Genomic DNA, 26,569 nt, shown 5'->3' with positions numbered 1-26,569 from the left:
CCAGTGAACTTTGACCCGATCTCCACCTCCATTGCGTGGCGTTCGATTAGGGTCAGACTTTTAACAAAATACTCGGTATGATTGGTGGACAACCTACAGTCCCTGTACCATATGGAGCCAATAGCCCAAACCTAAACAAATATGCATTCATTCATTTATTCATTTTGTGAATTTCAAATACTTACACGTGCTTGTGGGGAAAACAAAACAAACAAAAAAAAACTATATTCTTCGGTGGCACGTTGCAATATTTTTAGATGCTATCCACAACGGGGGTGTAAAAATACAACACACATGCCACACGAGTCGTGCACATGCACAAACCACACACATATGACAATGATCTGTGCACATGGACCAGAGCCCAGTGCTGTAAATATGTCATCTATTTGAACGCTAAATGCATAAAATAGTCAACAAAAGTAAGTCAAGTCAATGAAAAATGGTAGAGAACAAAAAGCGATCCTGCAGAAGACAATTATCCGAGAGAAATGTATATGAATAAATCAATAATCGAGATATTCCAATGTATACTCTTATTTCTCATGATACATAAATAAATGAATAAATGAATGAATGAATGAATGAATGCATAAATACATATTTTTACAAGATTCCTCTACAGCCCCACCCCTCGCCCAATAAAGAAGAAGCGCGGGGGGGGGCGGGCTGTCCTGGGGTCATAAAAGCAGCACGAAAGCTGTCGTGCGGATTGGCTGCCGCTACTGCAACTTGTTGCCTGCTCTGCTCTTCTCTTCACTTCTCTCCTCCTCCTCGTACTTGCCATCATCCTCAGTCGAACCGAGAAGCCGAGTGCACGTCACCACACCATGTCAGAGCGACGCTCAGGGCTCGTGTACCTTATGACGGGGGGCTGCGGCTTCCTGGGTCGGCACCTGCTGCGACTTCTGCTGGACCACGAGGGAGAGGCGGTGGCAGAGGTTCGAGTATTTGACAAACACACGGAACCAGGACTCAGTGCGCTCGGAACCGGTAAGAGTGAAGGGAATGTGGACTTTTGAATGCCTTTATTTCAATATTCGAACAAATCGTTTGGAAAGGCATGACGCTGAAATGAACTTGATTTTGGTGACACTTGAAAACAAATTCTGTTCTTTATGAGCGGGCCGCATGCTCCGTTGTTCAGTATAAAATGTACATGAGCTCACGTTTCCATTATAATCATTTAAAAATCCGGCTTGTCATGTTTTCAAGCGTTGCACTTTGCACTCCCTGCTCCAGTTGCTCTAGCTGACCTTTAAACCTTGGGCCAGCGACCAATCAAACCTGCAACTGTCATGACGTAATACAGATTTTGCGGGGTATGATTTCCATGCTATTTACATCGACGCACCAGTTGTAAATAAGCCTTTTTAAATATAAGCCAAACGGTGCCTGTGTTGCGAGATCCCCTTCGTGCAGGATGTTCCACTCCCATGCCGTTTCCTGGCCTGTCAGCACCTGTGTCAACGGGATAGCGCATGTGTGTGTTTAGTGGGCGTGTTCAACCTTGGCTTCCCTGCGCTGAGCGGATAAATCTGTCAAGAAGCGGCATTCCGCTGTCACTGCAGCGTGGACAAGGTGTAGAATCCACTGATGTGGACGGGATGGGATGCCTATGTGGAAAAACGCTTTGTTCAGGCTTTCATTGTGTAACGGCAAACACGCTAGAGGCCCCCTGAAACCAGAGACCTCAGCCCACACCCATTGCACCGCGCCGCACCGCACCCATCATGGGCCTCACCAACCATCATCCATCACACCGATTTTTTGTTGTTGTCATAGGACGTGAGAAGCACTCAGTCCCTTTCGTTCTTTCTGTTTGGTCCCTCAGGGCGGACCAAGGTGACCATCATCCAGGGCGACATCACCGACTACGACAGCGTGCTGGAGGCATCCCGCGGCGCCCACGTGGTCATCCACACCGCCAGTCTGGTGGATGTGTGGCACAAGGTCCCGGAAGCCCTCATCTACGCCGTCAATGTCACAGGTAAGTCGCACCAATCGTTCTATATGATACTAGTTCTTGTTCACTTTGAGACTCCAAAGATGGCCAGCCACTGCGAAACCTTTCACAGTGATAAGAAGTGAGAGCTACTGAGCGACCCGCTTCATCATGGGTCTCCTCGTGTTATTGTTCACATGGAGCTTGGCCCTGTGCCTTTTCCAACACTAAAATGCACAAGGACACATAAAATCAAGCACGAAACGACATCATTCTGTTGCCCAAAAGGTCATGCTCAGCATATTTGTTTAGCGAGACAGCTACTATTGAACGGCAGCTGACATCTTCACGACAGCCTCCACACAATGCTGTCAATTCCTGGCACGTCGTTGCCGCCGTCAGAGAGAATGACTCAAACTCCAATTCAATTTGGTGGAAGAAAAGGACATTCCGCCGCTGTCATTTTCTGCAGGATCGAAAACGTTGACAATTCCGATCCTAGCGCGAGCGCCTGAACGCAACGTGATGCACTGGTCGCTTTTTGTTTGATTTGTTTTTTGTTTTCTTCGTTATTGCTCTTACTGGCCACGTACCGGAGAGCTTAACATGTTGCAGCGCTGGAAAAACTCTCCCAAATCTACTTTTAGGAACTTTATTCACAGTACTGGAAGGAAATAGCAATGTTGGACGCAATGAGTAACTTTTAGGTGGGGATGACTCTGTGGTTTTGTTGTTGTTGCATTTTTGAAATAGTTTCCCTCGCATGTAAGTGTGCTAAGCCGTTCATTATCATGGTTCAATCATGTTCCCGCGTATTCAGCTTCACACTCTCTTGACCAAGAGTTTTCTTTTCCTCTGTCAGGAACGGAGAATGTGATTAACGCGTGCGTGGACAACAACATCTGCAGTCTCCTGTACACCAGCAGCATGGAAGTGATCGGACCCAACATGAACAGGGAACCCTTTGTCAGGTAGAACCTTTGAGCCAATCACGTTGCTGACCCATTGTGGCTGTATTTCAAATGTTGTCAAACTCGGGTAAAAGCATGTTTTTGAACCCTTGGGTCTGATTTCACTTCTGCTCGTTCCATTTGCGTGCAGCATAACGGCTAAATGCTGATGATGCACCATGTTTGTGGTGAACTCTGGCATCAGATATGAACTGATCTGAGCTTGTTGACTCAAGGACAATGATCCATTTTGACGTACACAGTTCCTGTCATGATGGCAAGAGAAGTGGACCAAACTAATTCCGCCTCAAAGTGATGTGTATCTTTTTTCCTCTCAGTTGGTTCCTCAAGAGAGCAGTACTGAAATGTTTTTTTACCCTGTTTATTATTCCCCGAGTCAGCTATGTGACTGACTTCTTTTTTCCACCGTGATGTTTCTTTCCAGCGTGTCTGGCAGGTCACTTGTGTTGCGCAACCATTCTGCGAGCATAGAACTTGACAGCCTTAATGGGCTTAAATGCTCATCCTGGTTTCCTCACGAATTAGGCAGAAATCAAAATATCCAAGACTGAGAAGTGACTCATGGGCAACTCCTTTTTCTTCGTGGTTTCAGATTAAGTCCAAACACTCATTTGGAATGACTCGTTCGTGTGTCTATGTAGGGGGAATGAAGACACACCCTATCAAGTGAAGCACACCATGGCTTACCCCAAGAGCAAGGCCAAGGCCGAAAAGATGGTCCTCGAAGCCAATGGAACCAAGGTAGCACCTGAGAATGGTTCCGTTTTTTTCTCTTTGATATGATGAGTCATCAATTGTCACTCACGCCTAGCAAAGTTGATCTTTCTGGCCGCTGAACTCGAACCCAAATATGACTCACTAGGTGCGGAATGGTGAGCCTTTGCACACGTGCTCTTTGAGGCCCACGGGCATCTACGGCGAGGGCCACGAGCTCATCAAAGACTTCTACAAGCTGGCCGTCCAAAGGGGAGGCCTGATCATCGGCGGCGTCCCCGACACCACCGAGCACGGCCGAGTCTACGTCGGTGAGTCTCGGAAAAGACACGCCGGGTCGCGGAGAACGTTCAACGTCGCGACCGCAAAGTCTGGCGACTCTTCTATTCCTATAGCCAACGCGCGTCGTCGTCTGTCTGTCTGTCTGTCTGTCTGTGAAGTGATTGAAATGACTAAGCTGGCCCAGCTAACGACGTCCGTGCTCTGCGCAGGCAACGTGGCGTGGATGCACGTGCTGGCCGCCCGGGCCCTGCGCGAGCGTCCGCAGACGGTGGGCGGCGAGGCCTTCTTCTGCTACGACGACTCGCCCTACAAGAGCTACGAGAACTTCAACATGCTCTTCCTGTCCACCTTCAAGTTCCGCCGCGTGCGCATGCCGCTGCCGCTGCTGTGGTTCCTGGCCGTGCTCAACGACGTCCTGCGCTGGCTCCTGACGCCCTTCTGCAACTTTGCGCCCCTCCTCAACAGCTACACCCTGGCCGTGGCCATCACGTCCTTCACCGTGGGCACGGACAAAGCGCTGCGCCACTTCCAGTACCGCCCGCTGTACGACTGGGACCAGTGTCGGGAGCGCACTCAGAAATGGGTGGACACCTTCCCCCTGGAGGACCCAAAAAACACCTAATGCACCCCCCCCCCCCCCCCCATCGTGCCGCTACAGTATTTTGGACCTCAGATTAACAGGGGGCAATAAAACACCAAAGATTCATCCTTCACTTGATCGAGTTTGGTAAACAGAAACAAACACACAGGCCTCGGTGCTCCGTGTTGAAGAAGACTGAAATGTGGCCATAAAGATTCTCCAAGTATCTTCCCATCCACAGGGTGGCGACGATGGTAATATGCCACTGCGTGAAAATAGTAACTTAAACACTAAACGCTTGCCTGTGGAGTATTTCAGTCAAGTTTGATGTGTCCGTGGAGTCACACAATTCGACAATAGCAAACTGTGGGATTACAAGACGGGACCCTGTTATTTTTCAACGTTTTTGTGTTGTATTTTGAAGATATCAAATTGATTATAATGATTAACATGTATGACAAATGTAAAAACAATTTGCAAGCAACGGCCACATGTCTTTTCATATGAGATTATTATATTATTTTGCACTTCTTAATTTAAGAAATTCTATTTTTCCCAAGTAACAGTTTGACTTTTTAAGTCTCAAATAAAGTTGATTTAATATATTTAATTCATTGTGTTTGGTGTGTCTCGTTTCTTTTGGGATTCCATGTTCTTGGCCCTTCGTCTTTGGGAGTTCCCTCTTAGTGTTGGTTAGCAGGCACGCCTTCTCTTTGGTTTCATTCGGAGGTTTTTCCATGGAGACCATCACAACATGTACATGCTTCACAACAATATGTGGAGAGACCAGCCACATTATATTCAATGCTGTAGCCCAGATTTAAACCCCAAACTTTATATATCAGAAATAAAGTCAAGTCAAGTCAAGTCAAGTTTATTTGTATAGCCCTAAATCACAAACAGTCTCAAAGGGCTTCACATAGCCAAAAATTGACAATTATTCTCAAAGCATCCCCTGATCATAAGCTCCCATAAAGCTGCTTTATCATTATTTTTTTTAATCTAATACAATATAAATAATAAAAGTACATAAGTACAATATAGACAAAGACCTGGCGAATGAAAAAATAGCCTCATTATCAACTGCTTTGCTTTAAAAATAAGCAATGTTGGATGGATGGATGGATGGATGGATGGATGGATGGATGGATGGATGGATATAAAGTCGGCCAACTGGCTGAAATAGGTAGAATTTGGCGCCGTCTGTCGATCAGACCCATCAGGTGCAGCATAGTGGCGTAATGACGTCATCGGTCCGCCTGCTCTCCGTAAGTTAGTTAGCGATTTAAAAGTATTTCATTGAAAACAAATATTTGTTGTAGCGTCCGATGGCTTGTCATGGTGAAATTTTTTAATGTAATAACCAAAACGCATTTGATGGGACGCGACGCGCGCTGCGTGCGCGTCCCCGTCTCCGCAGACGCACACGCGCACGTACAGAGCTGTCAGTCGGAAATGCGGGCGGCTGGCAGAGGATGTACCCGTGCTGCCTAACTTGGATGAATTAAACAAAAGAAGTCGTTTATTTCGCTTTGTATGGCTGTAGGAATAGAAACAGCCGATGAGCACGTTGCTCTTGGGAAATGGTCGACGAGGTAACACGGACTAGCAAGCAATGCTAACACAGACGGACGGCTGCTGCTGCTAGGAGAAGCTAATAACTAGCTGCTAAGCTAGCTGGCGAACGCAACACCACCCGCGACCACCATCACCACCCGCAGCCGCCGAGCGTCCTCATCATCGCCATCGCTCCGGCGTGTCGCCTCCCCGTAGTTTTCCTTTCCTCTCCGCCGAGGAGCCTGGCGGAGGAGCCGTCGCTGTGGCGGGCCAACGCGCGCCCAGGAACCCTCTGGACACCCGGGCGTACCCATCGCAGTGACAACGCCGGGCGTGGGTGAGTTGAGTTTTTGACGTGGGGTGGGGGGCGGGCGAGCGAGCGAGCGAGAAACCGGGGCGAGCCGAGCCGAGTCTTCGAGGCCGCGGAACCTGATCGGCCCGGCTGATCGGCCCGGCTGGCCGGGCCTCCTGGCACGTAGATGCGCGTTAGCCAATTAGCCGCGCGTAAATCTTTCTCGCTGTGGGGCCAGACCTCCCACTGGGGGGCCCCTTTGAAAGTGTTTGTTAGCTTAGCATGTAGGCTCCGCTCCTCTCCGCACTGCACTGCACGATCAGCAGAATAGCGGATCAGCGCCCTGGTGATAAGTGCTGTGTTATTTTGAAACGCTTGACACGCATGATTAATTTAAGTGCACCCGTGCAGAAGATGTTACTCTGGTCATGCAACTTGCGCAGTGCACTGGCACTGGCAGGCAGTCTGCTACAAAGTGGAATTACTCATTACATCCTTTCTATTTATAAGATCTTGCCTTGCATAAGAGGAAGTGATGCCTGGCATGTATTGTTGTATTGTTATGTTTGAGAGTACAACTTACTATCTGATTTGAGAGCGTGTATGTAGGTGAACAGGTAATCATTTCATTGAATTTGTTGCTCATCATTTGTGTACAGTAGATACAAATACTATGATAAACATCAATCAATCAATAAATCAATAAATGGCACCCTTGGACATGTGCGTTCCATGATGAATGCACACCCTCCTGACTCCAGTTATTCGTGAAACCCACCCACGTCTTGTACAATGGAAATAAACAGAAAGACCAGGAAAAAATGCAAGAAATCCAGGAAAAATAAGTCTTCAGCCTTGCACAATGTGTGTCACATGATGAATGCAATCACTCCTCTTGCCAGTTATGAATATTGAATGCTATCGCTCTTACAGCCAGTTTGAAAAATGCCAACTTGCTTGCATCATAGAAATCAACAAATGATCTGTAGTCAAAAAAACTAAAGATCAGAAGTAATTTGTTGCAGAACAAGAAGTCATACTACGCCTGTGCTGTGTCACTCGTTGACAATGTAACAAAACAGTGCAAATGTCGTAACAGTGTAATCATTTTATTTGCGATCTTGACTTAAGACAGTTGGTATGATCGCTTGATGTTTATTCGCCAATTCATTGTTGCAAATTGTGCACCCATGTTGCAGGAGAGATCTCGTCACAACATGGCCGAACTTTCCGCCTTATCGTCGCCGCCGCCCACCTTGGTTGACGGCCACGCTCCTTCTGCCTCATCAGCGGCATCCAAATCTTCTCTCTGCAATGACGTGAATTTAATCCGAAACACTCCCGCTGTGCCGTTGACACCACCGCCGCAGGGTTTGTCATCTGGCGACACCCCCCAGAAAGAGGAAGTGCCGGGGCCCGATGCTCCCGTTGAAGCAGATGTGCCGCAACAGGCATCCCCTTCCCCTGACCTCACTCCGGGTCCTAACCTTTACCCCAGCGTGCACATCACCCACAACCCTCCTCCCCCTGCTACGAATGATGTCCCTGTGGTGCCCCCGGTCGCGGCTCCCCCGGTTGCGGCTCCCCCGGTTGCAGGACCCCTTATCGCGGCACCCCCAGTCGCGGCACCCCCAGTCGCGGCACCCCCAGTCGTGGCACCCCCAGTCGCGGCACTCCCAGTGGTGGCACCCCCAGTCGTGGCACCCCCAGTCGCGGCACCCCCAGTCGCTGCTCCCCCAGTCGCTGCTCCCCCAGTCGCGGCACCCCCAGTCGCGGCACTCCCAGTCGCGACACCCCCAGTCGCGGCACCCCCAGTCGCGGCTCCCCCAGTCGCGGCTCCCCCAGTCGCGGCTCCCCCAGGCGCGGCACCCGAAGTCACGGCACCCCCAGTCGCTGCACCAGTGGCGCAGAAACCACAGCAAGCCCCCAAGAGTCCTCCCCCGCCTGTGTACCCAAAGCCTCAAAGTCCCATCAAAGCACAGCCGCCCTGTAGCCCGCCTCACCCCAGTCCCCCGGTACCTCACCCCGGCCCCACAGTGCCGCTCATTCAAGAACCCGCCCCACCCTGCACCCCGCCACCAAGGGCGGGGCACTCCAGCCCCACAATGCCGCTCATCCAAGAGCCCAGCTTTCCCCCGCCGGGCGCCCAGCGGCCGGCCCCCGACACCCTCAGCTACCTGGAGTCCGCTAGCTTGATGTCCGGGACGCTGGAGTCGCTGTCGGGCATCGGGGACGACGGCAGTTCGCTGGGCTCCGACTCGGAGATCAACGGCTTGGCGGTGAGGCGCACCGACAAGTACGGCTTCCTGGGCGGCAACCAGTTCAGCGAGGGGAGGTCAGTTCAACTTTTACCAAAGTATTGCGCGTGTGTCTGGGTGACACGCTCCGATTTTCTGTCCCCGAGTGGCTCGGTGGCAATGGATGCGCTCGTTGGCGTCATCGCTTTGCCTCGCCATCTTTTTCCTGCTGCTCTAAACTTCCTTATGAACCTGCCTTTGCTGTGACTCACATGCTGCTGCGTGTTTGTGACTCATTCCCATGCACCGACCTCGATGTCAGAAGCTCTCGGCGGCCCTCTCCATTAGCTCATTTCTCCTCCGCACGCTCGTATGGGCTATCGTGTCATTGTGCTGTCGCTGTATCGTTGGTTGTTTCAGCGACAAGGACGTGCGAGTGGAGGTGGCCCGACAGAGGGAGATGAAATGGCTGGACATGTTCAACAACTGGGACAAGTGGGTCAAACATCGCTTCCAGAAGGTACACTTGAAGTTGTCACGGGAGCCATCTGGATAACGATAGCGAGCGATGCTAACGTTAGTAAAGTGAAAATCATGCCCATGGTGCGCTTCCGTCACGTCGCAGATAAAGATGCGCTGCCGCAAAGGGATCCCGTCATCTCTCCGCTCCAAAGCCTGGCAGCTGCTGTCCAACAGCCAGGAGCTGCTGGATGCCAACCCTGGCAAGTTTGAGGTACCGTAGAATACACCGTGTCATGAATCACCAAAAGCACACGCACGGACGGCCCAAAGGACTGCACAGTCAGCAATAAGAGCGTGTGGTGACAACTCCATTTCGCAATCTAATCACGGCTCTACGCTCGCCATAGAAAGTGCGTTAGAAGGGAAAACGGCGCCACCGAGTTGGACTTCCGTGTGTCACAGTGACAGGCTGGTAAAAGGAAGTTGCGGTGGAGGCGTCTGCGGGGCGCAGGAAGCCATAAGCTCCTTATCGCGCCACCTAATCCCGCCTGTCAGAGCTGGAGTCATCTCCCCGGCCGGGCCTTTGTATCGACTTCCTTTGTGCCGTCGGAAGCGCTTCTGAAACTACTGAATGCTTTTGCCTTGCGCGCAGGAGCTGGAGCGAGAGCCGGGAGAGGCCAAGTGGTTGGACATCATCGAGAAAGATCTTCACAGGCAGTTTCCCTTCCACGAGATGTTTGCCGCGCGCGGAGGCCACGGGTCAGAATCGAAGGCAACCCGCTTGATTGATTGCTTGCTTGCTTGTGCCTCGCGCCGTTGACAATATTGCGGGTCGCCAGGCAACAAGATCTCTACCGCATTTTGAAGGCCTACACCATCTACCGACCTGACGAGGGCTACTGCCAGGCGCAGGCTCCCGTGGCTGCCGTGCTCCTCATGCACATGCCCGCCGAGGTTAGTCAGCGTTCTGGATGATTTCGGACCTATTCCCGCCGTGCGCCTCGTCACAAGATGACCGACAGCGATGCATGTGTGCGCTTGTGATCCCCAGCAAGCCTTCTGGTGCCTGGTGCAGATCTGCGAGAAGTATCTCCCGGGCTACTACAGTGCCGGGCTGGTGAGTTTGTCGAAAACCTCAAGGTCGTCTTCTGTCTTCTTTTGCCGACTCGTTGTCATGTTATGTCATGCCCCCCCCCCCTTCAGGAAGCCATCCAGCTGGACGGCGAGATCTTTTTCTCGCTGCTGCGCCGCACGTGTCCCATGGCTTACAGACACCTGAAGAAGTTCAAGATCGACCCCATCCTCTACATGACCGAGTGGTTCATGTGCATCTTCTCGCGCACGCTGCCTTGGGCCTGCGTGCTGCGCGTATGGGACATGTTCTTCTGCGAAGGTACCAAGTATGAGTCGCCTTGATACATTTAACATTGTATTCCTATGGTGCAAGCTGCTGCTTGTGTGCTTACAGATTTTTTTTTAACTTTGTGGAATTTGATGGCATCGTCTAGGTGTGAAAATCATTTTCCGCGTGGGCCTGGTGCTGCTCAAGCAGATGTTGGGCTCGGTGGACAAACTGCGCGAGGTGCAGGGCATGTACGAAACCATGGAGCGGCTCAGGGGCATCTCGCCAGACACCATCGGGGAGGATAGCCTGGTGCAGGAGGTGCGGAGTTCCTCTTTGCAGGGTTTTTCTTGACTGGAAACACAGCCAGTACCTTTCTGACCATTGGCAGATGCCAACCCAACAGAACAGAACACAACACAACACAACACAATCTATCTTTGTATTTTACTGCCCTCTGGTGGCCAAAATATGCACAGCAGACACCCACTGTCTCAGTCCTCTTCTTTCTCTCAAAGGCTTCTTCTCTTGTCATCCAGGTGATCCTTCTCCAGGTGACGGAGGCGCTGATTGAACGCGAGTGCACCGTTCAGGTGAGGAAATGGCGCGAGTCCCGAGGGGAGCTGACTCACCAGCCAGGCCGCCGCCTGCACGGCACCCGAGCCATCTTTGAACACAAGCGTCGCGCCGCCGCCATCAGCTCAGGAGGCAGCTTTTCCTTTCTGGCCAGCAGCGTCCCGCCGCCGGGCCCCCTGCGGGCGTCGTCCTCCCTGCTCTCGCTCCCGGGCTTCCGCAAGTCCAGAAACCCATTCCACTCGCCCGGCAAGAAGAGCTCCTTTTCGGGGCCCTCCTTTTCGGGGCCCTCCTTTTCTGAGGGCGCACGGCCGCAATCTCCCCCAGCCGCCGGCAGTCAGAAGCCGCCCATTCCTCCTGGGGCGGCGCAAAGGGCGCCACAAGTCCAGAGCCCCCTCGTGGGGACTGCTCCACGAAGCGGTCAAAGCGCACCGACGCCCAACGCTTTATCTCCCTCCCCGAGGGTGGTCTCGGAGCAGATCACACCCACCATCCCCTCACCCACCGCCAACAACACGCCCCTGATGCCGGGCGCCGACGACGGCAGCAACAAGGGGGCGGCCGAGTCCCCGCCGGCCACGCCGCCGGCCACGCCGCCGCCTCCCCGAGTGGAGGAGGACGGCCGCAAGAAGAAGAAGAGCAAGGAAGACAAAAAGAAGGAGCGTGAGGATGAGAAGAAGCGGCTGAAGGAAAAGAAGGACAAGGACAAGGCCGAGAAGGAGAGACTCAAGAAGGAGAAGGAGCGTATGGAGAAAGAGAAGAAGAAGGCGGGAAAAAAGAAGGACAAAGGTGCGGCGGGACCGGGGCCGGACCATGGCAAAAACGGGGCGGCCGCCGCAGCCAGAGATTCCACCTCGTCGGAGCATGAAAAGAAAAAGGAGGCTGAGTAAGCAATTGGGTTTTCTTTGGAGACGGATTAAAAGTGTTAGCCTCGTAGCACAATTGTCAAAGTCATTTTTGAAGGAAAACGGCCAAAATAACAATTCAGTCCATTTGCTTTCACCCGGATGACTGAGATGCTAAAAAAAATTCCCAAGCACATTAACATTTTTGTGACTCTTGTGACAATTATGCTAAGAAGCTAAAAGACTTCCTGGATGGGGCAGCATCCATCTGTCAAACAGGCGAGGATGCCATCTCTCGCTCGCTCCGCTTTTATCATAATAACTTGATTATTTTAACAATGACAAACCACAGAAGATGTACATAGTAATAATTAGAATCAAAGCACCGCCTCCAAAGACGTTCAGTTGGTTGATGATCACATCCAGTCTCCGGAAAACCAACCACCGAGCTATTTATTGGCTGTTGTATTGCGAGCGTGCCTTAGTAGCGTTGCGTTACTGCGGTGTGCGGGCCTCCTCCCCCTGCTGGTGATGGAGAGTATTGGAACCCTGTAGTGGTGCTTTTTGTGTGTTTTTAACTCAATCAAACGAGTGGGACTTTTTAAAAATACAATCTAATAGTTTGTAGTTTAGGCCTCAGTGCTTACGCCTGAAAGAGGTATTTCATGGGTAGATTCATTCAACAGCAGTGTTGGATGTGCACCTTGGAGGATTAGGGACACGTGGCATAGAAAACTCATGTGCCATGAGAATACTCTTTTTTTTTTTTTAAAGTGAGAAGTCAAAATAATGCAAGTGTCATTCTTTGAGATTAAAAATACAAATGTATCCTCATTGTACATTGTGCAGTATGATCGCAATGTTTTTCTTTACAACTTACAACTCAAAAATGACTCCCCCCCCCCCCCTTTTTTTTATTGGCTTCTGTTTTTTGCCGATCAAAATGAAGGACTTTATTCTAGTAAAAATCTGACTTTAGCCTAGGTTTTCCCTCATTTATGTCTTTTAAAAATATGCATTCTTTTCTTTTCTTTGAAGACAGGAAAGACTTCTCGTAGTATATATTTTTTTCTTGTGAGTGTGTCCTTGATCCTCCTTTGTAAAAATTAGACCAACGAGTGTTACTTAAAAACTAATATGCATTTTATTTATCCAAGTGTCAGAATGTGATCGGAAGACAATGAAGGATAATCTTTGCACTTGTCGTAGTTTGGAAAAATATTTCCTGTCAAGTTTATTTCTGGGCAGGTTTCCCCACATTTTTTTTTTTTTTTTTTTTTTTTTTACTTGAGCGTGAGGTGGCCATTGTGCCCACGTAGCATTAACCTCTCACCTTTTGATGTATTTATGTATAAAGTGGTTAATTTAATCAAATATAGTATATAATGATTATTAATATTAATGTTATTATTTTTCTAAGAGAGTTGTCGGACGCCTGGTTGACTGGAAGGTTGTTGCACGTCATCATTTATCCGTGTCAAGTTCTGGAAAGTTTTGGGAGCGGAAGCTCTTTACTTCCTGCTTCTCGTGATGTATCTGTGGACTCTTAACTCGTTGCCATGACAACGGCCCATCAGTGCAGGCAGGACGAGCAACACTGACTCCCTTTTCGTCATCGTCCTCTTGTTGTAATTGTTCTTGTTGTCGTGAAGGATTTTTGTGTACCTAACGTGTCCTCCCTCCCATGCCAACACACTCCTAATCCCATGCGCACACACGTAGCGTTGACCCTGAACGCTTCTATGCAAACTATAACTGGACGTCAATTTCGCAATATGTCACCATGGTTACCAGGTGTGGACTTGAAAAGAAGAAGTGCATTTCCGTTGGGTCCTTTATGCATTTCTGATCTGGAAAACGAGTGACACACATGAAAATATTTACAAGGCTGTTGGTCTTTTTTTTTTTTTTTTTTTTTTAATGTGTGTTTTTGAGTTTACAAATCACTCTCACTCTGGTGAAAGTGAATTAATTGACGATGTTCTAGCTAATTGAATTCATTCCCTCACATTGACGTGATGTATTTAATTGATGAAAATGATGACATTTGTGATGAGTAATAAACCATAATATGTATATAGTATTTGTTTTACTTGTTCATTTCATTGGTGACCGCGGTCTAGTGACGTCATCAAAGCCTCGCCCCGATCTTCAACGCACCAATCAGGAAGCTTCACGTAATAAAATGCGGAAGAAAACACGGTAGGGGGAAAAGAAGCTTCCCGATGTGGCGATCTTGTGTCGTAAACAAGTTAAAGACTCAAGGAATCTTGTCATATTGCTGCATGACAATAAAATAATCTAGTTGAATTTACTGTGTTTAGCAAAGCAACTCGTGGTTATCGTTTCGGGCTATATATCGCGTGACATAAAATTGGACATTGCAGAAATGGAGGACTGCGGTGCTCTTTTAGCCACCGAGAGGTACGGCAGTGGCGAGTCGTGGCACTATGTTGCAAAGAACGGAACCATGGAGAGGAGAAGGGACGGCAGGGAAGATGAAACGAGAGGAAATTCGTTTTGGGGGCTTTTTAAAGTACGGAAGCCTCACGAGAATTCGATAGTTTTATGACATCTGGCTTGACTTCTTCATTTTTCCTTTATTCCATTCAGAGCGTATTTCTGCCTCAAGGCTATCCAGAGAGTGTGAGTGGAGACTACTTGCAGTACCAGTTTTGGGATACTGTGCAGGTACACATTTATTCGTATTGCTAGCGAAATTGTGATCCATGATCAACATCACCCTCCATCTCCTCAGGCCTTCTCGAGCTCTCTGTCAGGAACACTGGCCACCCAGGCGTCCCTCAGAGGCGTCGGTGTGGGAAACCAGGAAGCCACAGTAGCTGCGGCCACGGTCACCTGGCTGCTAAGAGGTCAATACAAGGCTTGTATCGTATTGACACCTTTCAATCGTAATGTGTCTCCTCTTAGATGGAACCAGCATGTTGGGAAGGATCGTCTTTGCCTGGTTAAAAGGGTAAATGTTTCAGTCAGAGGTGGAAAAAGGACGAGGCTAATCTTTGTTAATACTGCGTCTGTTTTAGGAACAAGTTGGACTCTGAGGCCAAGAAATGGAGGTATGCTCAGGACTCAAATGTTTTATTATGATCTCCCCGACCGACTAAGACAGTCTGTCTCAATGTTTGTCAAGGCTTTTTGCAGACATTCTCAATGACGTCGCCATGTTCATGGAAATACTGGCACCGTTCTTCCCGGCCTGGTTCACCTTAATTGCGTGCACGTCAGGCCTTTTCAAGGTATATACTAGGTCGAGAATGTCAAATGGCTGTGACCGTTTGATTTATGAGTGTGAAATGTGTTTCTACTTTTCTTACCTCTTCAGGCTGTGGTGGGCGTAGCGGGCGGAGCCACCAGAGCTGCCCTGACCGTCCATCAAGCTCGTCGAGACAACATGGCCGACATCTCCGCCAAAGACGGCAGTCAGGTGCTTGGAAGGGTCCTAAAGAAAAAAAATCTGTAATTTGCAACCTATTGAATGTTTGAAACAAAATGGCATTCCAGGAGACTTTGGTGAATCTGGCCGGACTCCTGGTCAGTTTGATCCTCATTCCGCTCGTCACGGACAACCCAGCGTAAGTGCTAAATGTCCAGTTGTAATCCGGATGAAGATATTTATTGGTTGATGATTTCTATCCGCCAGATTAACCATCAGCCTCTTCTTCCTCTTCACCACCCTCCACCTGTTTGCCAACTATAAGGCGGTGCGTTCGGTGGTCATGGAAACGCTGAACGAGGAGCGGCTCAGCATCGCGCTGCGGCGCTTCCTCCGCGACGGACGCGTCCTGACGCCAACGGAAGCCAATCGGCAGGAACCTGTCTTTTTGGGTATAAGAAGCGGGATTGGTGGCTCCGTATTTTTACATCGTTGCTTAAAGGATAATTATATGTTATTGCCCAGAGTTTAGGAAAACCTTACCTATCAAACTTGGTGTGAGGCTTCAGGAAGTTGTCCAAAGGTGACCCTCAATATTTCTTCTGACGCATATTTGTTCATTTGGGGGCTTTTGAATTTGAAATATTTGTATAATACAACGTGACACCTTTTTTCTTCCTTAGCCCGGAGGAGTTACGTTTGGCTTTGATGAGAAAAGATGCACCATTCCTGCTGGGCATCACAAACGGTACAAAACAGTCGCTGTCAATCGAGGGCACCGTTTACATCTGTACATTCCTGCGCTTTCAGGCTGCGTACGCGTGTGTTTGGCAGCGCACGCACACACACGAGATGAAATCAGAGCCACGTGTCAAGCCATTTGGCTCAGCGATGCGTCGAGTCCATCGAGACAACATGAAGGTTTGTCGCAAATGGTGCACAAGAGTTACAAGTTGATGGACACCGAGTTTGATGCTTTTCACAAAGGTGGGTTGACATGAGAGTTAGAAACAGGCGTGTACAGGGTGTTTGATAAGATGATGGGTTTGATTGACAGGTTTGGAAGCCGCCGGGTGGGATGTGACGAGAACGCTGCTGGACTGGGACGAGTGGCGGCTCGAGTGGAAGCCAAAAATCAGATAACACCCGCAAATATCTCAGTGTGTCAGACAAATGAAATCAAACTCATATGATTCACAGGGACGTCAGTTTTTAATAAAAAAAATTTTTTGGTTCATATTTTTCACAAAATGTGTCTGTGAAAATTCATTTACTCCAACGGTGAACAGGGTGGCCATGTTATACTTTTGACCCATAGGGGGTGTCATTTCTGAAATACCCCTACGTAAAACGACGAAGAAGAAAACGACCCCATCTGCCAGGATACGTTTTCTGCCCACCCCTCCAAAACAAAATCTATGCTATATCGAAAAATACATTTGGATTTGATGACTAACGTTATCTCCTTTTAATCGGCTTTATAATATAGATGGATTAATGTCTCAAAATATAAATAGAATCATCACGTCTGACTGAAAGCCTGTGTTAGTCTTAATTTGAAAAGCGGATATAGTGGACAGCTAGCTTGCCGCGTCGTGCCAACAAAACAAAAACCAATTTCAACATTTGTGTAGTAAAGTTTTGTTCTAAATGGGCCGTTATAAGTGTGCGTACGGGTGTGAAAGCTCCGAGGACACTGACGAGAAGTATTTCAAGTGTGTTCGTTATCTGATCGTTTCTGATTTCACCTCAAATCTTCTTTTAGTTAGCTGTGACAACTGTGTTTTGTAGGTTCCCACTGTGCAATGAGCGACGGCTGAAGAAATGGCTGGCCAATATGAAGTGGAAGGACTGGACACCTTCTCGCTTTTCTGTGCTGTGTAGCAAACACTTTGAGGAGCAACACCTGGACCGAAGTGGCAAGTGTGTCCAGCTTCGGGAAGATGCCGTGCCCACCATATTCCTGCCTCAAGATGAAGCGAGCAAAACCAAGGTTTGTTGAGTAAAGATTGCATTTACAACAGGCATCAATTATATGAGAATGTCCACAACTATGCCTCCACTGTATAATGCATATGACGACACTTTTAAAAAGGTCATGAAGCTCCGTGAAATACTAAAATACCAGATTGTTCTTGTCGACAAGTATGTCTGCTAAAACCGGTCGGATTGTCTTTAATGGTTGACTAAAGTCATGTTTTTCAAATGAATATTGTGACTCCTCCCGTAGAAAGCCAGTATCCCAAGAGGAAGAAGAAAAAAGGTAAACTTGACTGTTACTTAAGCAAATGTGGCGTCAATCAGGCTTGGATTCAACATTGTTCCTTGTCTCCACTGTGGCAGCAAGTGAGCTCCAGAGCCTGGCAGACGACTTGTGCCGCAGCCTCGACGACCACGAGCCATGACGTGCCGGACGAAGAAGCGTTCATGGATGCCGACATGGATGCGGAGGAGGTGCAGGAAGAAACGGCGGTCAGGTGGAGGATCATCATGGACCCGAACCTCATCAAGATCACGTCCTTGCCGCATTTCTTTCATGGAGATTACTGCGCCAAGCAGGTCACCACACATGATGATCATCATCATCACCACCACGCCCAAACGCTTTTTTGACAGTGATGATTTCTAGATCCAATGTGACTACTCCCACTTCTATGACTTAAGTTTGATCCATTTTTATTTTGTTCTCAACAGGACGTTCAGTGGGCACCTGACACAAATGTGATGAGGACCTCCACCAAGGTTTGTTTATGTTTCTTCAATTGACAAAAAGCCTTGGCAGATGTTTTTCACCTTATACGTACATTGTCACTTTTCCCAGGGCATTTAATCTCGATTAGTAATCAAGCTAAGTAATCTATTAGGTGAGAGTTAAGTGTTTTAGTAATCGATTAGGTGAGAGTTAAGTGTTTTAATGCCCTGACAACGCAATGACCTGCATTCCATTCAAACTAATGCATTGATGTCTCCGCAATAGACAGATGGTCTAAATCCTCAAAAGATGATCGAGGTGAGTCTATTTAATTGATTAGTATATAATGTCATCTTTAAGTTGACTGTGATCGGGTGGTGTCAGGTGACTGCGGCGTGGCAGTGGCTGGGCTTGGACGTACGAGGTCCTCTCCCTACGACGCTCAGCGGCAACAAGTACTTGGTGACGCTGAGCGACTACTACTCCAAGTGGGTGGAGGCTGCGGCCGTGCCGTCCGATCTGCCCACGCACGTCGCCAAGCACGTCGCAGACGCCCTGGGCCACTTTGGCTTACCCGTGCGGATCCTCTCCAGGCTCCCCTGTGAAGTCATTGGCCAGGTGAGTGATGTAAAGGTGTGACATCTTGACAGTGAAGCGGAGTAATGACATCCTGCGTGATGTCAGATCAATCAGGAACTCATCAACCAGCTGAAAAACGACGTGGCGCTCGTGCTACAGCATCCGCAAACCGGCGCTGTTGATCTCAACACACAGCATATGATTGACAGGTTTGTTATCAGTGAACACAACATTAGGTACACGAGTTTGAGAGATTGCGATATCGATAGTGCCAGTATCAAGTGGTCGTTTCTGAAGGGAAAGTGTTTGATGCATTTTGTTTCTCACTAATGAAGGACGTTTATTTGAAGCGAAACACTACTTTACAGATGGTTGAGCCATGTTTATTTATTTGTATGGTGTTGGCTCCCAGCATGCTGAGCGACCTGGTGGATGAGCATGCAGCCGACTGGGACGTCTTCCTTCCAGCAAAAGTGTTTGCTCTATGCTTCCAAGAACATTCTCTCACCAAAGAGAGGCCCTTTGCATTGCTCTGCTGCTGTGATTCACAACTCGTCCACTCTCCACTAGAGCCTCCTGTAAGTTTTAATATCGAAGATTTGTTTTGAAATGCTCTTAAAACGTCTTCTCTCTTGTCTCCCAGTACACAGATGCACAAATCCAAGAAAGCGCTTTCCTGGTGCAAAATGGAGCATCAACCATTGCACACGTTTGACTTATTTGTTAATTAGTTAATGAAGTTACTGTTGTTAAAAAAATAAAAAACTGAATTTCGAAACAAGTCGAGTTATTCATTTTTATTTGAGGTCAGGTTGAGAATGGCCCATCTTTATTATGGATTGTAAACTGGCAAACCGCTGCCACCTACTGGCTGTAGTTCAAACTGCACGTTCGCCAAACGCTGTATGAAACAAAGCCTCAGTGAATATGCACTAAAATGATGTTTTCAAAAAGCAGTGAGGTACAGGGCTTCTACGTTGAGACGCGTGACAAACATTTCATCATGGAAAGAAAACGGAGCGCGTCTGACGTCACAGAAATGAAGCCGCATACTTTGTCCATAAATGCGCGGGTTACGTTCATGACGTAACGGATTATGGACGAGATCGCTTTTCTACATGTGACACTGAGTTCATATTGATACTTTGACATCAACCGGTAGTAGTTTTGAGTACCGATTGACATCCTCAAAGGGCGCCGGGATTCCTCCGGGAGGTGTTGACAAAGACGCCCCGTGGCCGGGGGTGGGGGGTGGGGGGGTGTTGGGGGGTAACTTGGAAATTCCGACGGGCGAGCTGAGAGTTTGAACGCCGCATCAGCTGTCGCTGTGCAGTTGAGGCGGTTTTTTTTCCTCCCTTTTCTTCCCCTCACTGTGCAATCGACCGCTAGACATGGTGAGTGAATTGAAACACTTGCTGATCACGATAATAGCTTCGATGGCAAAACAACTCTTGGTCAGGCGGTGAATGTTTCTGATGTGTTTTGAAAATCACGTCAAAGATGCGAGTGTGTGTGTGTGTGTGTGTGTGTGTGTGTCACCCAGCATCAAGCCAGCCGACTTCCACAAGAAGCCCGGCTTTGTTTGGCTAACCGACCGGTAGCCTCTCATTGTTGGACACTTATTAATAAGATTCATCATGGCTTTATTGATGAATCACTCCTTAGTGAGAATGCTTCGTAAAAGCGTCTTGGCGTACAGAGCCGATTCTGCACAAGTGTACAAATGTAATCATCGCCAAACACAACAAACTAGCTAGCTCAAGTTGTCAGCTTAGTTAGCGCTTTCTTTTAAACAAACAGTGTTTTGTTGATAACACGATTTGACCAGCGAGGCATTAAAAGCCACATAACGCAGAGTCGAGATGTTTGAAAAAGGATCTTGAGATTAACAGCTGCTTTAAATTTAGCTTGTTGTGTGTGTTCAAGTGGCTAAGCTATAATAGCGTTTTAGCTCGTCACGATCCACTTAGTAACGCCTGTAGTCCATCAAACGACATATATTTCGATATTTTTTTTTATCCAAGCGCTTTTTATTGTTGATACAATTACGCTCCACAATGCTGTATGATCGAATAGCTGCCGCTGGTGAAGTTGTCCCTATCGAGTTGCCGAGTACACGGCGTTAGCTTCGTGCTAAGCTAATTAGCGTTAACTTTGATATAGTCTAACTTTAATCGCGTGATTTTACTATCTAAAGTTCTTATTCGCATTTTATTTACATTAAGATATGTACTAAGTATTTGTATATTACGTGTCACCTATAAGAGCAAACATTTCTACGAAATCCGACACTGTTTATTGTAACGCAAAATAATGTATTGCTTGTACTAAATGTTTTAAAAGAAATGTTTTGAGATTGAAAATCAATGTTTTATACATGTCCTACTAGTATATCATATTAAAATCGCTGTAAATAATGAAAGGATATCCATTTACCAAATGAAAACTAGAATTCAAACTATTACTGGAGCGGTAAGGTTTGGCGTGAAATACTGCCACCTGCTGGCTTCGTGTAGGTTTTGCAAGTCCGCATTTATTTGTGTGGGATCTTGTTTTTCGATTGGAAGCTCCATTTCGTGCGACGGATAGACAAGAAAGCCAAAGAAAATGCATCACGAATGAGGTTCGATATCTTGTCTCGTGTCCGCCAGGATGTGTTCCTAATGATCCGGCGTCACAAGACGACCATCTTCACCGACGCCAAAGAGTCCACCTCGGTATACGAGCTGAAGCGTATTGTGGAAGGCATCCTCAAGCGGCCACCAGAGGACCAAAGGCTCTACAAGGTAAACTCACCAAGATAGAAAGACAACTTTCATTTCTAGGATATTTGGTGGAGAAACACAAAGTGTTCATGACTAGGTGACACTTAATTCTACTTTGTCCAGGATGACACGGAGCTGGACGACACTCAGACGCTCGGAAACTGTGGCTTCACCAACCAGACGGCGCGGCCTCAGTCCCCCGGCACCGTGGGCTTGGCTTTCCGGCTCGGCGGTAAAAACGTTGTCGTCAATATTTGTGTGCGTGCCTGCGTGGTGGTCTTAAGTCTTCCCCCCCACACACACTTGTCTTCCCTACAGATGATTCATTTGAGCAGCTGAGGATGGAGCCCTTCTCCACCCCCCCTGAGCTCCCGGACGTCATGAAGCCGCAGGACTCGGGCAGCACAGCCAATGAGCAAGCCGTTCAGTGAGGGAGGGGGGCACGCAGGAAATCCACGGGCGGGGGTGAGGGCGGGGAGAATTTGGGGAAGTGGACGGACGACAAGATCTTCAACTGGACAGAAGCAAAAAGACGGCTTGTTGTTTTTATTGTATGAGCGAGCGAGCGAGCGAGCGGTGCGTTTGTGTGCATGCTAGAAAACGTTGTCACAGCCCTGACTGGTCGCTGTTAACACTGCTCAACACCAAGCAAGCAAGCAAGCAAGCAAGCAAGCATTGTACCTCCTATTTAATGATTCTTTCTGTTGGAGCTGTCGTTAAGCTGCCTTACTTCACTGTGAGCGTGTGCTTTGTTTATTTTATTTTTGGGGTTAATTTAGTGGCTTCAATGACAGCGTCGAGCAGGAGAGACCTTTTTACGCTTTTATGTTTGTGTTGATTCAACTATTAGGGATTCACCCCTTTCTTTGGCACAAATTATTATCCCGTTTCATCAGCAGGCTGGAGATATTTAGACTAAAGAAATGTACGCTTGTTGTCCCCGTTTGAGCCCCATTGTTTACCCCACAATCTTAACAGATCAAATTTTTGTTTTTTTGCTTGTATACTATTTATACATTCATGCAGATTTTTTTCCTCGAGTTAAAACAAAGAAATAAACACTTGAAAAGTAAATGTGCAACTATATGGTGGCTGCATGTTGGAATTTGATCAACTTTGGGCCACTGTCTAAAGTTAAAATTGAAATGTCCCTGAATACACAGCCCACTGTTTACTGCATTAATACTCGTAATTCCCCCACTTTGTGCTGTCCCCGAACGCCGCATCGGTTAGCATTTAGCCACGTGGCTAACGCTACGGCGCAGGAGTGAGGAGTGAGTGAGTGGGTGGGTGAGTTGAGTGTTTCTTTTGAAAGCAATCTCAATGTGTGAACGAGCAAAGACAGCTTTCCAGTCCAACATTTTCCGAACAAATGGACACCGACGGCTGTGTCCTCGCCGCATGCCGCGCTGTCCTGGACCTGCTGGAGCGGGACTGGCAGCCTCTATCCACCGCCGAGCTCGACCAGCGGCTGGACCAGGCCGTGGAGGACATGCTGGAGGCGGACCTGATCCACAAAGTCAAGCAAACAAGTGAACCTCCGCCAAGGAATGACGACGCCACCGCCGCTGCATCCTCCAGTACCGGGGAGGAAGTGGCAGAAGAGGGGCGGGGGGACGACGAGGCAGTCGAGGTGAGCGAGCGGGCGGGCGAGCGAGCGCGCGCGCGCCTCATCACAGCATATCATAGCAAAGTGCCATGCGATCTCGTCGTCTTCCATGATCCTTCCTCACTCAGACTGTGACAGCCCTCCTGCGGAACGCCCAATCCCGAAGCCGTGTAGCGGGCCGTGCCCGACTGTCGCTGTCCCAGACAGTCCCGCTGTGTCTCAGCCTGCTGTCCAGCCATGTCAGCTACCGCACTCTGTCCAGCCTGTACCGTTTGGAGAAAGGCAACATCCACCGCATCTTTTTCTTCTTCTGCCAGCGTATCAACACGCTGCAGCATGACCATATCCGTTGGCCCCTAGGTCAGATAGCGGAAAGCAACCTTGCTGTCTCCGGCCCATGGTGATTTGGATGTTTTTGTCCGCCGCAGGTGACGAGGTCGAGGCTGTTCTCTTCCCTTTCTCTGAAGAGCGGGCAGCACAAGGCCGGCGCCTCCCTCGGGTGCTGGGAGTCTTGGGGCACGCTCGTATCCCCATCCGGATGCCGTCGCGGAAAGACCGCGGTGAGCCGGAAGCCTCGAAGAGGCCCAAGAAGACGGAAGAGCGGCCCTCCTCTTGGCTCCATCTCGAATTGGTGTGCGACCGCACGGGACGCTTCATCCACTGCCGCATCGGGAACAGCCGGGACTCGGACCGAGGCGGCGCGCTCGCCTCTCGACTCCAGTGGGAATCTCACCTGATGCCTCCGGACTCGGTGCTGGTGGCCCGCGCCGGATATCCGCTCTCGGCTCGCGTTTTGACGCCCTACCCGGGACGAGGCGGGACGAGGGAGCGGCGCTTCAACGCCGCGCTGGAGCCACACTTTCATATTCTGGACAGGGCCGTGGCGGACCTGACGGGACGATTCCGAAGACTCCGGCGGCTGGACGTGGGGAATTACAAGCAAGCGAGGGCGGTGGCGTTGAGCGCCTGCGTCCTCCACAACGTGCTGATGGACGTCGGTCCCGTGCCTCAAGGAGAACTCCAAGAGGTGGGAGACTTGAGTCAAGATGGAGAAGGCGAGGAGGATGAGGCGGGCGTACGCCTGCGGGATGGTGTCGCCCAAATGTTGCATTCTGGCAATTTGTGAGAGCTTCTGTGCGAAACCTTTTATCTGCCATCACGCAAATATTTGTCTGCCTGTATGGCAAATTTCCCTTCCTGTCCGAAAGGTTCCTACGTGGAGGCTGGACATCAATCTCGAGTTTGTGTTGATTATTGTATTGTATTTGTAAGACGAGTTTGCAAGCGCGAATAGGGGAGATCCCGTTTTTTGCCTGACGTGTTCAAAAGGTGAGAGGATGTTGTTGCTGCTGTGATGTGGGCGGATGCATTTGTTAGTGCAGCTTGCGAGCTCCCTCCGCTGAACATGTCTGCCGCGTGCTTGGCTCTCCTCTCCGTCCTGTGCTTGTTCTGCACAACTCAAACAGGTAAGACTCACATCTGAGATGCGAATGGAACCTCATGATTACCAATCTCATTCTTTTGTGTGTGTCTCAGTGGAGGACAACGGCGTGACGTGGAGGCCCGTCGGCGGATCTGCGTCCATCCAATGCAAGCTTTCTCAACCGCTCCCGATAACGCTGGTGACTTTGTTTAAAGGCCCGGAGAAGGATATTCCCGTTGTCAGTAAGACGCCCCAAAACACCACCATCGCTCAGAATTTCCGCGGTAGGCTCCGGGCAGAGGGAGACTTGTTAAATGTAGACGTGCTCATCTGGAACCTGACCTCAGAAGACACCGGCTTGTACTGGTGTGTCCACGAGCGGTTTGACAACGCATTTTCAGAACATCAAGTCTTTGACCAGCGCATCCCGGCCGTGCTGGCCATTAGAGGTGAGCGTCACGACGATTGGGCCGGCCGGCTGGCCGGCTGCCTAAATACATTTGATTTCCAATGTGTGTATGGATAATAGATGAGCAGCAGTGTGACAATGGAAACCAAAATCTACTTGTGGGGCTTGTTGTGGTTTCGACTGCTGTGCTATTTGGAGTCTTTGTCGCCTTCCTCCTATGGAGCATACCCAAGGTGCGTGCGTTCGACAAATATTTTGCTGCCGCGAGTAGTTTCAACGCAAATGTTTGTTGTTTTAGGAGACACAAACTCACTAGACTCGTAAAATGTGTGTATGTAGGATTCATGCTTCCATGAATTGCGTGGTTCACTTTAGCCTAGTTCCAAACGACGCGTGTTGCTCCCATTTCAGATCAAAAAGTGGCGCGCCGAATATAGGCCACGGCACACCAATGATGTCTACGAGGACATGCGTGGAACACTGCGAGCTGAAAGACGCCCTGTTTAAAAAAACAAAGAAGTCAATGGCAAAACTTGCTTGTGCATTTCATTAGGTACGGGGGAAAAAAAAAAGACTCCATTTATGACTGATACTGTACTGTACCTCACTCAGGAACATTCCAAATGTTGAACAATGACTCAGTGAACTTAATGCAAGACCTGTCAGATGCTTGTGATTTATCACCCTGTAATCTTTGTGGGCATCTTTCTGCATTCAAACCTTAAAAAAGAAGGAAATCAAATGTTGAATTTTTTTGTTAGGGTTACTCTATTGATTAACTCCAATCACAAACATTTGACATTTTCTCTGAAATAAAACAATATTCTGTATGTACTTGTATTGGCTGCTAAAAGGGTCCTTCATACGCTTACAGGACATTTGATCAGGGGTTCAAAGTTGAAATGCGCAATTGCGATCCAATTGAGCAGGGGGGTGTAAACTTTTAATAGACACTATTGTTGCACAAGGGCAATTGACAATTAAAAGTGAAGTATTACCTAGTATTTGGGGAGCAAAAGAGTGTTCACATCATTCTTTGAAGAAATGATTTCTTGCCAATCAAAAGAGCATTATTTTTCTAACGTGCACATTTGACTTGAAAGTACATATAGGCTTTTGTGGACGCCTTAGGCGATGAGTCAGTCCCGCAAAATGTTGCAGACATCTGCTACGGAGTGCAAAATCAGCCCAGTTACCGTATGTCTGCTGAATGTTGAGTGAAGGCTGCTGCAAACGACCGTGCGGACAAAAGAAGGTGGCCGCTTTGGCGTCAACTTTGAAATGTCACCAAAGCGACCTCTCGTCTCGTTTGCAGCACTTTTTGTGGCTACAAGCTGTGAATTTTCTGCCCGGGCCGTGGCCAAGTGTTGAAGCTGGTGGGTTAAGTGTTACAATAACAACAACGTCTTGAGTTGAGCAAGCGGAAACCAAGACCCCCGCTCGCTCCCCCGCTCGCTCGCTCTTCACAGCCGAGGGGCCAAAAAACATAAATACCACAAACGCGCATTGTGCGCAGGCTAGCTGCAGCCTGCCATAACTTGTAACAGGAAACGGCAAATGACAATTTGAGGGCGAGATACGTCCCTTTTGTAAGAGATAATCAGCAGCCAGATGCTGGCAGTCAAATGAAGATGTGACTCAACTCATTTCAAGTTGTTTTGAGCTTGGATACAGTCAGAGGTGTGACAAACCTTTCCCGCCATTCATTTGATCTGTACCTGCAGTGGTGGAGCGAGACTGTAATCCTTGAAATAACTCCAAACGCTTTTGTTTTGCCCTTGAAATGGAAGTAAAGGCCCCTCAGTCAGTGTGACTGGAAACAGGTGAATGTTGACACAACACACACACACACACACCCATGTCTTTTTCTTCCAACACATCTGCATGCTAATCACATC

The 26,569-nt window shown here is 48.7% G+C and overlaps 7 protein-coding genes across 8 annotated transcripts; all 7 read left to right on the top strand.

The window, feature by feature from the left end:
* The first annotated feature begins 696 nt into the window (after positions 1-696).
* hsd3b7 (hydroxy-delta-5-steroid dehydrogenase, 3 beta- and steroid delta-isomerase) lies at positions 697-5,102 on the top strand. The gene is made up of 6 exons (XM_088356915.1): positions 697-993; positions 1,835-1,990; positions 2,808-2,916; positions 3,558-3,657; positions 3,779-3,941; positions 4,122-5,102. Exons 1-6 carry the CDS (start codon positions 831-833, stop codon positions 4,532-4,534), a joined length of 1,104 nt encoding a protein of 367 aa, XP_088213041.1. The 5' UTR covers positions 697-830; the 3' UTR covers positions 4,535-5,102.
* Positions 5,103-5,884: 782 nt separating this feature from the next.
* tbc1d10b (TBC1 domain family, member 10b) lies at positions 5,885-13,883 on the top strand. Of its 2 annotated transcripts, XM_088356911.1 has the most exons (10): positions 5,885-6,386; positions 7,541-8,676; positions 8,999-9,098; positions 9,204-9,311; positions 9,693-9,799; positions 9,880-9,994; positions 10,092-10,157; positions 10,244-10,433; positions 10,549-10,703; positions 10,922-13,883. In XM_088356911.1, the coding sequence occupies exons 2-10, from the start codon at positions 7,559-7,561 to the stop codon at positions 11,843-11,845; spliced, it is 2,883 nt and encodes a 960-aa protein (XP_088213037.1). In that variant the 5' UTR covers positions 5,885-6,386; positions 7,541-7,558; the 3' UTR covers positions 11,846-13,883. The 2 variants fall into 2 exon arrangements, with proteins under 2 accessions (XP_088213037.1, XP_088213036.1); XM_088356910.1 differs by lacking the exon at positions 5,885-6,386 and having other exon boundaries at positions 7,532-8,676.
* A 111-nt stretch (positions 13,884-13,994) lies between these two features.
* On the top strand, positions 13,995-16,445 carry rusf1 (RUS family member 1). The gene is made up of 13 exons (XM_088356912.1): positions 13,995-14,336; positions 14,414-14,491; positions 14,559-14,673; positions 14,732-14,777; positions 14,845-14,877; positions 14,952-15,057; positions 15,144-15,245; positions 15,323-15,393; positions 15,462-15,646; positions 15,720-15,777; positions 15,878-15,942; positions 16,005-16,181; positions 16,252-16,445. The coding sequence occupies exons 1-13, from the start codon at positions 14,190-14,192 to the stop codon at positions 16,335-16,337; spliced, it is 1,269 nt and encodes a 422-aa protein (XP_088213038.1). The 5' UTR covers positions 13,995-14,189; the 3' UTR covers positions 16,338-16,445.
* Positions 16,446-16,564: 119 nt separating this feature from the next.
* Positions 16,565-19,246, top strand: LOC148384653 (uncharacterized). The gene is made up of 10 exons (XM_088356914.1): positions 16,565-16,909; positions 16,986-17,187; positions 17,425-17,457; positions 17,538-17,753; positions 17,889-17,936; positions 18,172-18,204; positions 18,271-18,504; positions 18,571-18,674; positions 18,878-19,043; positions 19,109-19,246. Exons 1-10 carry the CDS (start codon positions 16,845-16,847, stop codon positions 19,178-19,180), a joined length of 1,173 nt encoding a protein of 390 aa, XP_088213040.1. The 5' UTR covers positions 16,565-16,844; the 3' UTR covers positions 19,181-19,246.
* Positions 19,247-19,701: 455 nt separating this feature from the next.
* On the top strand, positions 19,702-22,304 carry LOC148384652 (elongin-B-like). Its single transcript, XM_088357108.1, has 4 exons — positions 19,702-19,859; positions 21,117-21,251; positions 21,354-21,462; positions 21,549-22,304. The coding sequence occupies exons 1-4, from the start codon at positions 19,857-19,859 to the stop codon at positions 21,659-21,661; spliced, it is 360 nt and encodes a 119-aa protein (XP_088213234.1). The 5' UTR covers positions 19,702-19,856; the 3' UTR covers positions 21,662-22,304.
* Positions 22,305-22,456: 152 nt separating this feature from the next.
* On the top strand, positions 22,457-23,965 carry LOC148384651 (uncharacterized). Its single transcript, XM_088357106.1, has 3 exons — positions 22,457-22,863; positions 22,968-23,199; positions 23,268-23,965. Exons 1-3 carry the CDS (start codon positions 22,603-22,605, stop codon positions 23,963-23,965), a joined length of 1,191 nt encoding a protein of 396 aa, XP_088213232.1. The 5' UTR covers positions 22,457-22,602.
* Positions 23,966-24,156: 191 nt separating this feature from the next.
* LOC148384650 (uncharacterized) lies at positions 24,157-25,501 on the top strand. The gene is made up of 4 exons (XM_088357107.1): positions 24,157-24,305; positions 24,376-24,711; positions 24,792-24,904; positions 25,083-25,501. The coding sequence occupies exons 1-4, from the start codon at positions 24,194-24,196 to the stop codon at positions 25,176-25,178; spliced, it is 657 nt and encodes a 218-aa protein (XP_088213233.1). The 5' UTR covers positions 24,157-24,193; the 3' UTR covers positions 25,179-25,501.
* The last annotated feature ends 1,068 nt before the right edge of the window (positions 25,502-26,569 follow it).

The sequence above is a fragment of the Syngnathus floridae genome, chromosome 17 (assembly GCF_059516105.1).
Source record: "Syngnathus floridae isolate MCC-2025c chromosome 17, RoL_Sflo_1.0, whole genome shotgun sequence".
In the NCBI taxonomy this organism is placed as follows: Eukaryota; Metazoa; Chordata; class Actinopteri; order Syngnathiformes; family Syngnathidae; genus Syngnathus; species Syngnathus floridae.
This window is presented reverse-complemented; position numbering and strand designations above follow the sequence as displayed.